The 16,900-nt window shown below is 38.0% G+C and overlaps 1 protein-coding gene across 1 annotated transcript; it reads right to left on the bottom strand.

Moving 5' to 3' along the window:
• Nucleotides 1–1,213: 1,213 nt before the first annotated feature.
• LOC141629726 (uncharacterized) lies at nt 1,214–13,229 on the bottom strand. The gene is made up of 7 exons (XM_074442687.1): nt 12,932–13,229; nt 12,470–12,825; nt 3,055–3,827; nt 2,812–2,971; nt 2,105–2,563; nt 1,715–1,768; nt 1,214–1,558 (listed from the first exon to the last, which is right to left on the bottom strand). The coding sequence occupies exons 1-7, from the start codon at nt 13,227–13,229 to the stop codon at nt 1,214–1,216; spliced, it is 2,445 nt and encodes an 814-aa protein (XP_074298788.1).
• Nucleotides 13,230–16,900: the final 3,671 nt, after the last annotated feature.

Genomic DNA, 16,900 nt, shown 5'->3' with positions numbered 1-16,900 from the left:
TCCCTAGAATTGAGTAGTAACGTTTTTTGACATGAGTTCTTAGATGGATTTTACGTTTGACCTCGTTTTGCGTGACGGGGTCAAAACTGTGGCTTCTCGGGTAGTCTTGGCTTGTTTCTCTTCAGTGATTTAGTTTAATTTAGTTTTAACAAAGTTACTGAAAATAAGATTATGAGGATGTTTTTTGGTTCAAATGAGAGCACTTATCGTGGATGAGAAGCGAATATATCTCAACTTTATGGAAGTAAGAGAGCTTTTACCATTTGAGTTAACTCTTGTTTTTAGATTATGAGGATGTAGCATTATTAAAATTAAGGATATTAAGATTTATCACCCTTAAAACGTTTGCTACAAGTTAGAAAATAATTGTCACCATATCCATAATCTTTGCTAAATTATCATTTGCATAGTTTGTAACCAAAATATTTTCTTATGAAAGCAGGAGTTCTTCTTTCTGGTTGGATAATGAAGCCTTCAAAAGGGATATTGTGTTCAATAGTCATATTAAAATGGAGAGTTTTATCGTTCTAGTAGTTCTACACTTAGCACTTAAATCAGCTAGTAAGGGGTTTTTCTAGAACCTTGAGAATGCATAAATGTTTAAACTTATGAAGAAGAGTTTTATCGCTATAGTAGTCATACCTAGCTCAAATCCAAATGCATAAATGTTTAAACTCATATAGAAGAGTTTTATCGCCATAGTGGTGATTCTCAGCTCACATCCGAACTAAACCATATCAAGTTATACTCCGTACTAAATTTTAATGCCAACGAGAAGAATTAAAATTCACATCATCGGGTGACATCATCTCATTAAGCCGTAAAAACCGTATGAATAAAATACGAAATTGCAAAGCTAGGGAGAAGCAAACAGAAAGTAACAACCAAACAGCAAAAAGGAGAGAGAAGTGTGAAAGAGTGAGTGAAATCATTGAATAATGGCGTGCACAACAGTGCTACTAATTGTATTCTCAACAGAGCCATGGACATGGTTGCCTCCCAGCTGTTCAACCCGATATCTTGGTGGGACCTTAAAAGCCCAAAAACAGAAAATGGGTCCGGGTTATCGGGTTAACTCAACCCAAAACTACAGAAGCCATTGTTGCTCTGCTCAAGATGACCAAGGCCCTCTTCAAGAGGCTGTTCTCTTTAAGATTTGCAAAGTAGCTCATACACCATACACAAAGTACAATCTCAAGGAAAATACATTAGACTATATCAAACCAACCTCCTTAACCCAATTCATATCCCTACTGTGAACTTTCTCCATACGCAGGCTAGTGAGTCTTCCAATCAGAACATCATGGATCCTCTTCTTGATGTGCTCTGGGTGGGGTACCCAGGTCTCCACTCTGCACTTGTTCCGCCCTTCCCATATGAAGTAGACAAGGCTAGCAAGTGCAGCTAATATAATCTTCTTGCGCAATACGGATCTATCTCTCCACGTTAAACTTCGAGCAATAACATCAGTAGTCCAACAAAAGCCGAGCCACTGTTGCACCAATTGTAGACACCTCTTGCTGAAAGGGCATTTAAAAAAGAGGTGTAAGGACGTTTCCTGCATAATTCCACACAGATAACACACCCCATCTGTTATAACACCAAACTTGGCCAATCTATCCTTAGTAAGTAACCTTCTTTGAATGAATAGCCAATTGATGAAATTCACTCTAGGTAGGTTAAGTCTATGCCAGACATAAGGTTGCCAAGTAACCTTCAAATGATCCCCAGACAACCACTTATAAACAGCATTAGTTGAATATGGAGACTACAACCAGTTATGATGCACAAAGCCTGGTTCCAGAAGAGCCTTAACTTTACACAATTGCCTCCACGTCCAGCTAGAATTGATTGTAGGAGAGTAAAGCCACAAGTCATGCTGCTTTATATAAAGATGATGCACCCATCTGACCCATAAGCAATCTTTCTTATTAGCTACCCACCAGATGTATTTCCCAAGAGTGGCAATGTTCTAATTGTAGCAATTCAGGATCCCAAGCCCCCCATGACTCTTTGGTAAACAACACTTATCCCAAGACACTGCAGGTGCCTTATGGTGCTCCTCTGTCCCAGACCATAGATATGCTCTTCAAATACTCTCTACCTTATGAATGATAGCTTTAGGTAGCAGGAATATTCTCGCCCAGTAACTATGAATTTGAGTCAGGACAGCTTTAACCAGCAACATTCTACCAGCATAGCTCAAATGTTTTGCCCCCCAACCTCTGCTTCTAGCTACCAATTTATCAACCAGGATGCTAAATTCCACATTTGAAATTCTCTTGTAAGAAATAGTGATCCCCAGGTACTTGAAAGGAAGAGATCCCTTTTTGAACCGAGAGATGCTAAGATTTACTTGTTCATCAGCTGCAGCCACTCCATTCATATAAATGTCAGATTTGTCTTTGTTGATATGCAAGCCTGAAGCTTCAAAAAACATTATCATAGCTCTCATTATCACTGTGACAGATGCTGGATCTCCTCTACAGAAAATGAGGAGGTCATCATCAAAGGCCGGGTGACACAAATTCGGAGCTTTGCACATGGGGTGAAATCTGAAACCCTGGGTTATAGTAACAACATTTAGTATTCTAGTGAAATACTCCAAACACAAGGTAAACAAGAGAGGGGAAATTGGATCCCCTGTATCAAACCTCTTCTTTCTTTGAAATAACCAAACTGGTTTACATTAAGGGAGAGAGTCTAAGCAGGCATTGAGACACATTGCATTATCCATCCAATCATTTTACTAGGGAAATTAAGTGCATATAACATATCCTCCACAAAGTCTCATTCAATGGAATCATATGCCTTCCTCAAGTCAATCTTCATCATCACCCTAGGAGAGCATGATTTCCTGTTGTACAATCTCACTAGATCTTGACAAATGAGGATATTATCCACAATATTCCTATTCTGTAGGAATGCACTTTGATTCATGCTTATAATATCAGCAAGCACTGCATTCAATCTGCCACATATGACTTTGGAAATGCATTTGTACAACACATTACAACAAGCTATAGGCCTGAAGTCCATAACTGAAACAGGTACCTCTTTCTTGGGAATGAGAGGTAGCACAGTGGAATTAATTTGATACAACAGATGACCATTAGTGAAAAACTCCATGACAGCCCCAACCACATCCTCTCCAATGATATCATATGAATCCTTGAAAAAACTGGACGAGAAACATCAAGACCAGAAGCCTTCTCATTAGGCATAGAGAATAAAGCAGACCTAACCTCAGTTGCAGTAACAGGAATAACCATAGCAGAGGCATGTATATCAGAAACACTCTTTCCCCTCCTAACAACTTCAAGATTAACTCTGGTTACTCTCTCAGAACTGCCTAAAAGCCTATGGTAATAATCAATAAAAGCTTGTTCTATGGTTGAATTGTCAGAACATAGATTACCATTCATATCCATAATACTAAGCACCTTGTTCTGAGCTCTGTGAACTTTAATAGAACTGTGAAAATAATGTGTATTTTCATCATTGCGGTGCATCCAGTTGATCTTAGCTTTCTGTCCTAGAAAAGAGTGCTTAGCTTTATGTAACTCCTTAAAAGATTGAGCAGCAGCTCTTTCTTCAATCTGAAGCATAAGATTTTGAGGATCTAAATGGAGTTGAGCTTGCTTTTCTTCTAGGACCATTCTTGCAACCTCTGCAGTGTTCAAAATATTACCAAACCCTTCTCTATTCAGCTTCTTTAGAGGGCCTTTAAGCATTTTTAATTTTTTAGCTACCTGAAACATGAGACAACCTCTAATCTGTTTGGTCCAAACATCCTTCACAGTATCACTGAAATGACCATCTTTGCTCTACATGGAGAAATATTTGAATGAAGTCTTATGTATGCCACCACCCTCCCAAAGACTGAGAACACTAGGACTATGATCAAACAAAACTTCTGGTAGAAAAGAGACAATACCAGTAGGTCCATTCAAAATCCAGTGATCATTTTGTGGGAAATAATCTGTATACTTCCCTTAAAATTGAAGGATTATAACGAATTTAATTAAGACGATCACTAGTCATAAATAAAATACATAAACAAAATAAAGGATTCAGAAATAACCTTCGGTCCTAGCAAATATGGCCTAAGAACAATATCAAAGTAGATATTCGCCTATCAGTTGCACCCAAGACGATATGAGATATGCCCTTCTGATTATGCTAGAATCGATCTAAAATTTTCTGTAAAATTATGTTGTTTTTGTGTTTTTCTGATGAGAGAGAGGGGGCTAGGTTAAAAAGGAATTAGGGTAGAATAATGATCTCTCTTTCCTTCTTATTCTCACCAAAATATGAGAGTCAAGTAGGAAGATATAATCTTCCCTAATTTCGGCCCATATAACCGAAATAAGGAGTGTAATCTCCTTATTTTTGGTTATTCCAAAAATGTATAAAATGTGTTAAATTGTCATCTAGTGAGGACCGAACCCGTGACCTCTTGGTTTGTGTACCCTCACTATTACCACTATGACACATTCATCTTGTTGATATTAAATATAACTGATTACATTTAATTACGAATTAACATATTAATTCGTCCAAGCTAACATTACATACATTTAATTAAATATAACTTATTATATTCAATTTACGAATTGACAGTTAATTTGTCTCAACTAATATTATTTAATCTTCATTAAATAATTGTCTCATCAACACATTGACTAACTGTTTAGTCATATTAAGCATCAATGTGATCATATTTCTATAACCACATCTCTCAAACACATCCTATAGGTGTGACCTTTAGGGACCAGTTGATCACCGCCATCTGTATGATAATAACGTCAAACTTTATAGCAAGCCAACCGTTATTAGGTAAACGTTAATCAACTGATTAAATATACGAAGTATACCCTTGTGAACTTGTAAGAGATTTAAAAATGTTATCACACTAATTTGTGGAGGACACAAGCTCCAACAAACTCCCATTTGTCCTCACAAGTGTATGTGCGATAACCGATTCTCATATCCTATAATTTCTCCCACTCAATGTAAAACAATTTGAAAATACGCATTCACAAAGGTCGTATTTTACAAGCGGTCAATATCAAGAGTGGTTTCCCCGACTAGAGAGTAACTTAACTGATAAACGAATCAACATTCGAGCATGGCCATGCATTTCAGTTACAACTCCTCGAGTGGCCCTGAGAAATAACTATACCTGATAAGGATTGGATATTTTCTTCAACTCGAATCCTGCAGATGTAAGCACAGTATGAAATGACCCATAAAAAATCTACTTAGCCTCCAGTTACGGCAGACCGTGAGAAAGAAACCAAAGTCACCCAAAAACTGCCTTAATCTCAAGAGACAGTCGATAGTCAAAAGAATCGACTCTAGGAACACAATAGATGTCCTATCCACGACCTGGCACCGAATGTTTTTAAACATTTAGGACTCCATTACGTTGTCACAAAAAGTTGTCCTACGAGGTATCATTATAATCTCGCATCTGTGATTGATCAGTCAACTGTTTGACTTATGGCTCGTTGAACCCACCATCAATCGACTGCACAATATAATAGCCGGAGGTATCAGCTCACATTGGCGATTACGGACCAAAACAAATATAATGTAATTCAGTTCACTTTGTGGCGTTCAATGTTGTCAGTACAATCCACATGAAAAACAAAATATTATAATAAAACGATGAAGTTATAAATAGTATATGAAAAAGATAATGTATCAAATCCATAATCAAGTACTACAACTCAGGAACGCGTTTAATTCCCATGGAATTAACGTGCCCTACATGTTTATCATAATTCAACGGTTTAGTGAGAGGATCCGCGATGTTATCATCCGTCGCAATCTTGTCTATCACTATCTCCTCTTGCTCCACGTAATCACGGATCAGGTGAGCTTTCCGATGTACATGTCTAGATTTGTTGCTAGACTTTGGCTCCTTAGCCTGGAAGATGGCACCTCTATTGTCACAATAGATGGTGATCGGGTCATTCGAACTAGGAACTACTGTAAGTCCTTGTAAGAATTGACGCATCCATATCGCTCCTTCCTTTCTTTGCCTCCGAGCGGCATAGTACTCGGATTCAGTAGTATAATCTGCTACAACACTCTGTTTGGAACTCTTCCAGCTGACCGCAGCACCATTAAGAGTGAAGACGAACCCGGACTGGATTTTGAGTCATCTCGATCCCTTTGGAAGCTAGCATCTGCCTAACCGATTGTGCATAGCTTAGTATCACCTCCATAACTCAATACCCAATCCTTAGTCCTCCGTAGGTACTTGAGGATGTTTTTGACAGCTATCCAGTGTGTTTCACCTGGAGTCTTTTGGTACCAACTCGTCATACTCAATGCATATGCCACGTCTGGACGTGTGCATATCATGGCATACATGATTGATCCTATTGCAGATGCATAAGGAACACGACTCATGCGCTCAATCCCTTCAGGCGTCGTGGGTGATCGAGACTTGCTCAATCGCATCCCGATCGTCATTGGAAGGTTCCCCTTCTTGGAGTTGGTCATCTGAACTTCTCAAGAATCTTATCCAAATAAGACTCCTGACTAAGTGATAACGTCCGTCGTGATCTATCTCGGTAGATACGGATTCCCAAAATGCGCTGTGCCTCACCCAGATCTTTCATCTGGAAATGGTTCTTCAACCATTCTTTAACCGAAGATAGGAGAGGAATGTCATTCCCAATCAAGAGTATGTCATCGACATACAATATCAAGAATACAATCTTGCTTCCACTCGACTTGATATATAAGCATGGTTCTTCGACCGATCGAGTGAAACCATACTCTTTTATCACCTGGTCGAAACGATGATTCCAACTCCGAGAAGCTTGCTTAAGTCCATAATTGGAACGCTTAAGCTTGCATACTTTCTTAGGATGTTCAGGATCTATGAAACCTTCGGGTTGCACCATGTACAACTCTTCCTCCAAATAACCGTTTAAGAAGGCGGTTTTCACATCCATTTGCCAAATTTCATAATCATGAAATGCGGCTATCGCTAAGATTATCCGAATGGAACGTAGCATGACTACAGGTGCAAAAATCTCATCATAATGCAATCCGTGCACTTGAGTGAAACCTTTTGCCACAAGTCGTGCCTTATAGGTATCTGGTTGCGCGTCTACAGAACGCTTTATTTTGTAAAGTCATTTGCACTGTAGAGGTTTTACCTTATTAGGTAAATCAACTAGATCCCATACATCATTCTCATACATGGAGTCCATCTCGGATTGCATGGCTTCGAGCCATAGCTTTGAGTCGGAACAGGTCACATCACCTTTATAGGTAACGGGTTCATTACTTTCTAGGAGTAAAACGTCATTCTCCTCGACCGTACCAATGTATCTGTCCGGAGGATGAGAGACTCTACCCGACCTCCTAGGTTCCTCAGGAATATTAACCGTATCATCAGTTGGAGGAACAACTTCCTCCATCTGTTCCTCGGTTGTTGGTTCTGGAATCTCCGACAGCTCGAAGGTTCTATTACTCGTCTTGTTCTCGAGAAATTCTTTCTCTAAGAACGTCGCACTAGCCGCAACAAAAACTCGATGTTCGGTAGGCGAATAGAAGTAATGACCAAATGTTCCTTTTGGATAACCTATAAAGTATGTCTTGACCGATCGCGGACCGAGCTTATCCTCGTGTCTCCACTTGACATAAGCCTCGCAACCCCAAACCCGAATAAAGGACAAGTTAGGGACCGTTCCCTTCCACATTTCATATGGAGTCTTGTCGGCGACTTTAGACGGACTTGGTTAAGTATAAGAGCGGTGACAAAAGAGCAAAACCCCATAATGAATCAGGCACTACCGTGTGACTCATCATGGATCGAACCATATCAAGTAAGGTTCGATTTTTCCGTTCGGACACACTATTCAATTGAGGTGTTCCAGGTGGAGTTAACTGCAAAACGATTCCACAGTCTTTCAGGTGTTGATCAAACTCATTTGAAAGATATTCGCCACCCCGATCTGAACGGAGTGCTTTAACCTTTCTACCCGGTTGGTTACGACCCTGCTTACGGTATTCCTTGAATTTCTCAAAGGACTCACTTTTATGCTTCATTAAGTAGACATATCCGTATCTACTGAAATCGTCCGTGAAAGTGATAAAATATCTATAGCCATCTCTGGCGGTAATTGACATAGGTCCACAAACATCAGTATGTATGAGTCCTAATAGGTCACTAGCGTGCATTCCAACACCTTTGAAGGAGATTCGAGTCATCTTGCCAATAAGACATGATTCACACGTGCCATATGTAGAAAATCGAATGCGGGAATAGTCCCATTATCGACGAGTTTCTTCACGCGTTTCTCATTTATGTGCCCCATTCGACAATGCCATAGATAGGTTTGATCTTTGTCACCAACCTTTATTTTCTTATTATTCACGTGTAATACTTCTGTGGTTTGGTCTAAGATATAAATTCCATTCATGGAACCTGCTTTGTCATAAATCATTTCATTGAAAGAGAAAATACAGCTATTATCCTTTATTGAAAATGCAAAACCGTCTTTAGCAAGTACGGAAACAGAAATAATGTTCTTAGACAAACTGGGTACATAGTAACAGTTATTTAAAAATAACTCAAAATCATTAGGGAGTTGGATTACATATGTTCCCTTCGAGACAGCAGCAACTCGTGCTCTATTCCCGACTCGCAGGTCCACATCACCTTTTTCGAGAGGTATGATGTTCTTTAGGCCCTGCAAATGATTACACAGATGAGAACCACAACCAGTATCAAGTACCCAAGTTCCGAAACTTGCATGGTTAATCTCAATCATATGAATATAAGATGACATACCAACAGGAACGACGCGGCCTGCTTTGATGTCCTCACGGTAGACGGGACAGTTCCTCCTCCAATGTCCAGTCTTGTGACAATGGTGGCACTCTATGTCACCGCCCTTGCTCTTTGCCTTGCCCTGTGAGCCACTAGTCTCACCAGGCGCACTCTTACCGTTTCCTGGCTTCTTGAACTTAGGCTTACCTACAGCTAGGTCGCCATGAGCTTTGCCCTTACCTTTACCCTTGTTGTGAATCGTGAGAACATCCTGCTTCATGCTCCCACTCAATTTCATATCCTTCTCGGTCTCTACGAGAAGGGAGTGTAGCTCATGAGAACTCTTTTTCAAGTCATTCATGTAATAGTTCGCCCTGAAAAGGGCAAAACCATCGTGAAGAGAATGAAGCATTCGGTCAATGACAATGCTCTCACTGATTTTACAATTCGATGCCTTCAGCTTCTCGATATTCTCAATCATGTGAAGAATGTGTGGGCTAACCGGTTGGCCCTTCTGGAGTTTCGCATCAAAGAAGCGACAGTATGCTCATATGTAACGATTCTCGGTGCTTTTGAGAACTCGTTAGTGAGCGTAGTGAAAATCTTGTTTGCACTTTGGGCAATGAAGCGTCTCTGCAAATTGGTTTCCATTGCAAAGATGAGTACGTTCTTTATCGCACCCGCTTCCATAACGAAATCACTATAAGCGAGTGACTAGTTGACTCCTGTATTGGGGCCTGGGTTGACCGGTATTGGCTCAGTTAAGTACTTGAGCTTACCGTCAGCAATGGCAGCATTCCGTAGTGCCGCCTCCCAGTCCGCAAAGTTGGACCCATCATTTTTCAGACGTGTGAACTGATTCATCTGGTCCATGAATACTTTCAGCCAGGACGCGCGATCAAGTGTGGCACTAGGCATTGGGATTGCGTTATTTCCAACCATTTCGTTGTAACAGTTTTATGAAAAATAATCGTGTTCTACACTGCGAGAAGAAGAATAAAAATAATAAGCATGTGCATCGTTTATATTTTTAAGTCTAATGAACTACTGTCATAACGCGAAGACTCAAAACATTTATACAATTGACCTCCCTCAAGAATTATATAAATGATCCCAAGACTCAATTCTCTGTAAATTGATAAGCTAACCTTTTAGCTAATTCTACCTTTAGAATTCTTGGTCGATAAATTTCTGTAAATTTTATCTTTAGTCCATCATAATCACGAGAAACTCTTCGGACTATGATGTTGAGGTAAACTAAGTCAACACAACTACTTACCCAACGTAGAAGGGGTCATATTATGCCTACCGACGAAGAAGGGATTCATAGTTGTTTGCCCTTATAAAGACTAATCTCAATTTCCATTTTAGAGGAAGATCCCATCAACTTTATTTTAATTCATTTTAAGTGAACTAATATCTAGCATGCGAGAATGAATAAACTAAGGTGATGGCTTAAAAAGACTGTGACATCTGTATGTCCATGAAAACTAACATACAACCTATATGAGTCAATTTTCATGCATTTTAGTAGTAGGTGGTTTGGTTTTAGGCGGAATATGATGCATAAACTAACATGTGAATGAAAAGCAATAATAATGAAAACGTAAAAATAGTAAAAGTCCTAGTGTGGCCTATCCTATCAAAATGAACAATAAATACAAGTTTGGAATCCATCCTTGGACCCGAGAAGCTTGTCTTGATGTTCCATCTTGATCCATGTAGCGGGAGTGAGCTCCAATCTCCATCTTTAGTCTTCTTTGAAATTACAATAATTAAAATTACATAATAAACCTATTTATTACAATCTAATTTCAAAACCCAAAACTAAAAATAAAGGAGATTCGAGATCTCATAATTACATAAAAATCATGTTTCCTTCATTACGAAAACATAATTTGACTAAGGCCACACTAAGTATTACAATTTACAACCGATTGCAAAAATAAATACGTAAATAAAATTCATTCATTCGATTCATTCAACAAAATTAAAATGCATCAACTAAAAATAAATTAAACATATATGACACAATTCCTTAATTATGTTGATTAATTTATCCAAACCACCTATTTAATTGATCAAATTAAGTGACAATTCCTTAATAATCACTATAAATTTAATCTTAATTCACATTAAACTTGTAATATGAATTCAATCCGTCAAAATTTTAAACTGCTTTAAAATAATTAGGTATCTTATAATTATGAACCGCATCCCAATAATTAATTTGCCAAAACAAAACAAAAACAAGACTACTTTTTTTTTATTGTCTCGGCAAAACCCAAAAAAAAAAAAAGATTTTTTTTTTATACAGCCTTGTCGTGAACAGTAACAAAACAAAACAAAAAAAATTTTTATCTTTTCTCGGTAAAACTGAAAAAAAACAAAAACATCCCGTAATCTTTTCTCGGTTTTTCAGCAAAAACCGAATGGAAAAAAAACAGAATTTTTATAAAAAAAAAATTACTGTTCATCCGTGAACAGTAACGGAAACGGAAAAAAAAAATTCCACGGCTCAAAAAACAATCCAGCCGATTACATTTTTTTCTCGCAAACCCTAATTATTGTTTACAAACAATTTTATGAAAATCATCACAATTAAAATTCGTGGCCTTGGCTCTGATACCACTTGTGGGAAATAATCTGTATACTTCCCTTAAAATTGAAGGATTATAACGAATTTAATTAAGACGATCACTAGTCATAAATAAAATACATAAACAAAATAAAGGATTCAGAAATAACCTTCGGTCCTAGCAAATATGGCCTAAGAACAATATCAATTATGTTGTTTTTGTGTTTTTCTGATGAGAGAGAGGAGGCTAGGTTAAAAAGGAATTAGGGTAGAATAATGATCTCCCTTTCCTTCTTATTCTCACCGAAATATGGGAGTCAATTAGGAAGATATAATCTTCCCTAATTTCGGCCCATATAACCGAAATAAGGAGTGTAATCTCCTTATTTTTGGCTATTCCAAAAATGTATAAAATGTGTTAAATTGTCATCTAGTGAGGATCGAACCCATGACCTCTTGGTTTGTGTACCCTCACTATTACCACTATGACACATTCATCTTGTTGATATTAAATATAACTGGTTACATTTAATTACGAATTAACAGATTAATTCGTCCAAGCTAACATTACATACATTTAATTAAATATAACTTATTATATTCAATTTACGAATTGACAGCTAATTCGTCTCAACTAATATTATTTAATCTTCATTAAATAATTGTCTCATCAACACATTGACTAACTGTTTAGTCATATTAAGCATCAATGTGATCATATTTTATAACCACATCTCTCAAACACATCCTATAGGTGTGACCTTTAGGGACCAGTTGATCACCGCCATCTGTATGATAATAACGTCAAACTTTCTAGCAAGCCAACCGTTATTAGGTAAACGTTAATCAACTGATTAAATATACGAAGTATACCCTTGTGAACCTGTAAGAGATTTACAAATGTTATCACACTAATTTGTGGAGGACACCAGCTCCAACACATTTGCCATTACCCTATCAATTCTGCTGTAGACCCTCGTATCTCCCTCTTATTTATTGTTCCAAGTGAAATAGGCCCCATTGACCACCAGATCATATAAACCACAGTGATCAACACACTCTTAGAAGTCCTTAGTTTCAGCATCAGTTACCTTAGCCCCTATCCTCTCATCAGCATAAAGAACATTATTGAAATCTCCCATCACTAACCAAGGACCACTAATGCCTGATGCCAAGTTAGTGAGGGAAGACCATAAGCTTCTTCTATCAGTATCTTTATTGCAGCCATACACCATAGAGCAGGTCCAACAAAAACCAGTCTGCTGGTATATGACGCTCAAATGCATAACTTGCAACTCTTTTTTTATCACACTCACATTGAAAAGAGATGGATCCCACAAGACCCAAATTCTACCACCATCTATAATATCATTATTCACTTCAAACTTCCATTTAGATCCTAAACCATCTTGAACTTTATTCAAATTTTTCCTTTTAACTCTAGTCTCTACAAGACCAAAAAAACCAACATTATTCATATGCAGGAGTCTTCTCACATCTCCTTGTTTATTCCTTTTATTAATACCTCTAACATTCCAAAAACTAATACTAACCATGAGAATGTAATGAGGTCTTCCCCTTTCCAATACTGTTCAAGAGATTCCTCCTAATGGAATAGTTGAGAACATCCATAAAAGAAGGCCCACTCTGAACACCACCATCTCCTCTCTTAGCAAACTTATTGATGAACCCATCCGGTGAAACTGAATTAAGCATTGAGCCCTGATATGGCATAGGAGTTCCCACAGATGCAGGATTCAACATTGGCAAGGTATCTGCAGCTGCCCCCTGAACAGGTTGAATAGGTGGTTGTACCACCACATGAGCCACAATCTTAGGTTTCCAGACCATGTGAACTGTTTTTGGGATTGATTTTGCTGGCTTCTTCTTGCAACTATCAGTTTCATGACCAATTCCATTGCACGTAGCACACACAACAGGTTTCCATTCATAGTGAACCAGTTAAGTCCTTAATATTCCATGTTCATCTAGAAATTCAATAGAATCAGGGAGAGGTTGTCCCACCTGTACTTCCACCAAGTACCTAGCATACTCCAGGAACTCCTTCTCCTGAGTAGCACGGTCACATTGGACAGGAGTTCCAACCAAGCCTGCTAGTTTGGGTAAAGCAAGCCCCCAATACTTGAAGTTAAGATTATAAAACCTAATCCATATAGGTACTGATTTAGGTTTTACTTTCTCCAGTTTAGAATCAGGGACCCAATCTTTAACAATAAAAGGTTTAGTGTCAAAGAAAATAGGTCCTAACTGTAATGCTTTAAGTTTATCATCACCAGTCTTAAACCGAATCAAACATACAACATTTGGTTGAAAAGACACCTTATCAACTGATAAATTCTTCCAAATCCTTCTAACAAACCCTCCTAATACAGAACTAGGTGGATTTTCTCCCAGAACATAGCAGAAAATCGATGTAGACCAGAATTTCAATTCAGTCTTAACATCATCAATAGATAGTTGTAATATCGGAGGCTTACCAGCTGCAGGAGTAGGCAAACGATTACGACGACGTCCAACCTCTTGCCATTCCTCATCATCCGTTGATTTGTCCTCCGAAATCACATTCAGCTCCTTAGTAAGATTGAAAGAGCGCAATTCAGCAGCCTTAGAGCTCTCACCTTCACTCACATTCCTTCCAATTTCACTCAATTCTATTATGTAACGTAATACTACTATTTTTTGATTTATTTGTATTAATACTTGATGAATTATTATTATTATTTGATCAATTAGGAGTGTTACAAGGGGACGTTGCCTTCTTACTTCTCGCCATTGCAGGGAAGCTCGAAGGAAACAGATTTCTCACAGTTTCTCGCCATTGCAAGAGGCTGTTCTCAAAGCCATTTCAGGTGAATGTTTTTTATGATTGGGGTTATCAGTTTATAATTGATGCAAAATGATCTATGTTTGTTAGAGAGTGGAAATTATCCAATTATTCTTTTGTTTGCTTTAAATTATTGATTTTCATGGGATTTTGATGCTTATTGATGATTAATGTGTAACACCCCCATACTCCAAGTGCCTTACCAGGACCACTCAGGTATAAGGATGCTACCATCTCGGTTACCCGAGGCAATGATAATCAAATAGACAATAACGAAACAACAATTAAGTAGAAATACTTTAGCGAAAGGTTACAAACCAAAACCAAAACCAAAATACGGCTACAAGTCCTCAAACCAACTGTCTAGCAACAAACTGAAACGTTTATTAAACTACTAAGCTACAACGGAAGACTTCTATCATCAGACGGTGGCACATCCCAGCTATCCCAGTAACTCGACTCATACCTGCTCAATAACTGCTCACCATCCCCGAATGGATCACCACGGTTTTTAAAACATTAAACGGGGTCAGTACTAATCACACAATTTATATAAACCAACAACATAGTAAAACAATCAGCTCAATCATCACAGTTATTCTCCGAACTCCAAACCCAACTCCACAATCCTAACTACACACTAAAGTGTGTAGCCCTGCTAGAGTGCCCATCGCAACAGGTCACTCCTCGCCGCCAGTGGGGGGCCGCAGCTGTTCCCACCTAAGCCCCGCTCATCTCCATCGAACGATAAACCCAAATCCATTAATGTGCACATCCCTTCTGTGGCGGGTTCAACAGAAGGCGAATCATGGGCGTGAAGCCACTCTCGCAAGTGACTCCACTCAGCCAGGGACGCACCCCGAAGAACACAGACAAATACAATCAATCACAACTACTACTCAGCAATCAAACCTAACAACTGTCACAATACGAGTATGATAATATTCAACAATCACAAACACCAATCAACACATCATGGGACTAGTACTGAGTAGGGAAACCCTACCTGGAAAGCACAACACAATCAGACGATCTCACAACTGATATCTAAAGGCTTCCTCTACGAATCCTCCTCCTAACATACAAACATATAATCACTACCAATCACAAAATACAACAAAACCCCCAAATCCCAATTTTAGGGTTTAACCAACTTTAAAGAAATACTATAAAAACGGTACATAGATCTTACCCTCGACGCAAGGATCACAACGGTATAAAGAAAGGTAAAATCCGACCTTCCAAGCTCCGGGATTTGCCAACAATGCGATTGATGCGAAGAACGTAGTTTGATTTCTCTCTTTGAAAGTAATTAGGTTTTAAAAGTGTTTAAAGAAAAGTGACGGAAGTTATTATATACTTAATCACATTATTAACAAAACCCGACAAATCATCCCCCTTAAACCGGCTACTCGATCGAGTAGCTGAGGTACTCGATAGAGTGCCCCCTTACTCGATCGAGTATCAACGTTACTCGATCGAGTACCCAACAGGTCAGAAACTATTTTAATCTGCAACTCGCCCTTACTCGACAGAGTAAGGCCTACTCGATAGAGTACCCAGAGACTCATAAATACGTAGTATTACATAATGTTTCAGTAATTATTGCGTAAGACCGTCTTTATACACGGGCCCATCTTTGAGGGTGTGTGGCCCGTGCGATTTCATAGGGCCCCCAAAATTTTGGCCCAAAACTAGTCCGAGCTAGGCGCATAGTAAAAAATGAGAACTGAAATATTAAGAATATATATTAACAGAGTATATTGCCGCCTTGTAGTTCAACGTAGCATAGTGGTTAAAATTTTACATTTTAAGTTTTGATTTAGCAAGACATCTCAGGTTCGAATGATGCTGGCATTTCTTTTTTTGATAAACTTATATTTTGTATTTTCTTGTATTTACAAACTCTTAGATTTTACGTCATCTTTATGGTAATTGTATTCTTTTTTTTTTTCTTGGGTTCTTCAAGTTCATTTCATACCTTATAGAATTACATAAGTTAAAGATAACATATTTAAACTAGTTGGGATAAATATAAGTTAAAGATAACATATTATTATACGAAGACAATTTTAGAATTTTTACATTAAAATTTTGAAATTTTCCGTGTTTAACATATGAAATTCACATTCGCCCCCTTGATTTTTTCTCACCTAACTGCGAATTTTGGCTCCGCCACCATTGAGTCAATTTTAATTTATATAACCGATAGAATTTAACAAAAAAATTACTATAATAGGGCCCCAATTTCAAATTTTGCACAAGGCCCTTGAAATGTTGGAGACAGCCCTGTAATTATACATGAAAACACTCATTTATTGATAATAATAATAACAACAACAACAACAACAACAACAACAACAACAACAACAACAACAACAACAACAACAACAACAACAACAACAACAACAACAACAACAACAACAACAACAACAACAACAACAACAACAACAACAACAACAACAACAACAACAACAACAACAACAACAACAACAACAACAACAACAACAACAACAACAACAACAACAACAACAACAACAACAACAACAACAACAACAACAACAACAACAACAACAACAACAACAACAACAACAACAACAACAACAACAACAACAACAACAACAACAACAACAACAACAACAACAACAACAACAACAACAACAACAACAACAACAAT

This window comes from Silene latifolia, chromosome Y (assembly GCF_048544455.1).
Source record: "Silene latifolia isolate original U9 population chromosome Y, ASM4854445v1, whole genome shotgun sequence".
Lineage (NCBI taxonomy): Eukaryota > Viridiplantae > Streptophyta > Magnoliopsida > Caryophyllales > Caryophyllaceae > Silene > Silene latifolia.
Note: the sequence above shows the minus strand (reverse complement) of the source record. Positions and strands in the feature narration are given on the sequence as shown.

What these genes read in the sequence shown, in the direction of transcription:
- LOC141629726 (XM_074442687.1), bottom strand. Translation starts at nt 13,229, where the DNA reads ATGGTCTGGAAACCTAAGATTGTGGCTCATGTGGTGGTACAACCACCT. An exon ending in ATGAGAGGATAGGGGCTAAG is followed by an intron (nt 3,828 to 12,469) that starts GTAACTGATGCT and finishes TTCTCCATGTAG; the next exon opens with AGCAAAGATGGTCATTTCAG. An exon ending in CTCTCATTCCCAAGAAAGAG is followed by an intron (nt 2,972 to 3,054) that starts GTACCTGTTTCA and finishes CATATGTGGCAG; the next exon opens with ATTGAATGCAGTGCTTGCTG.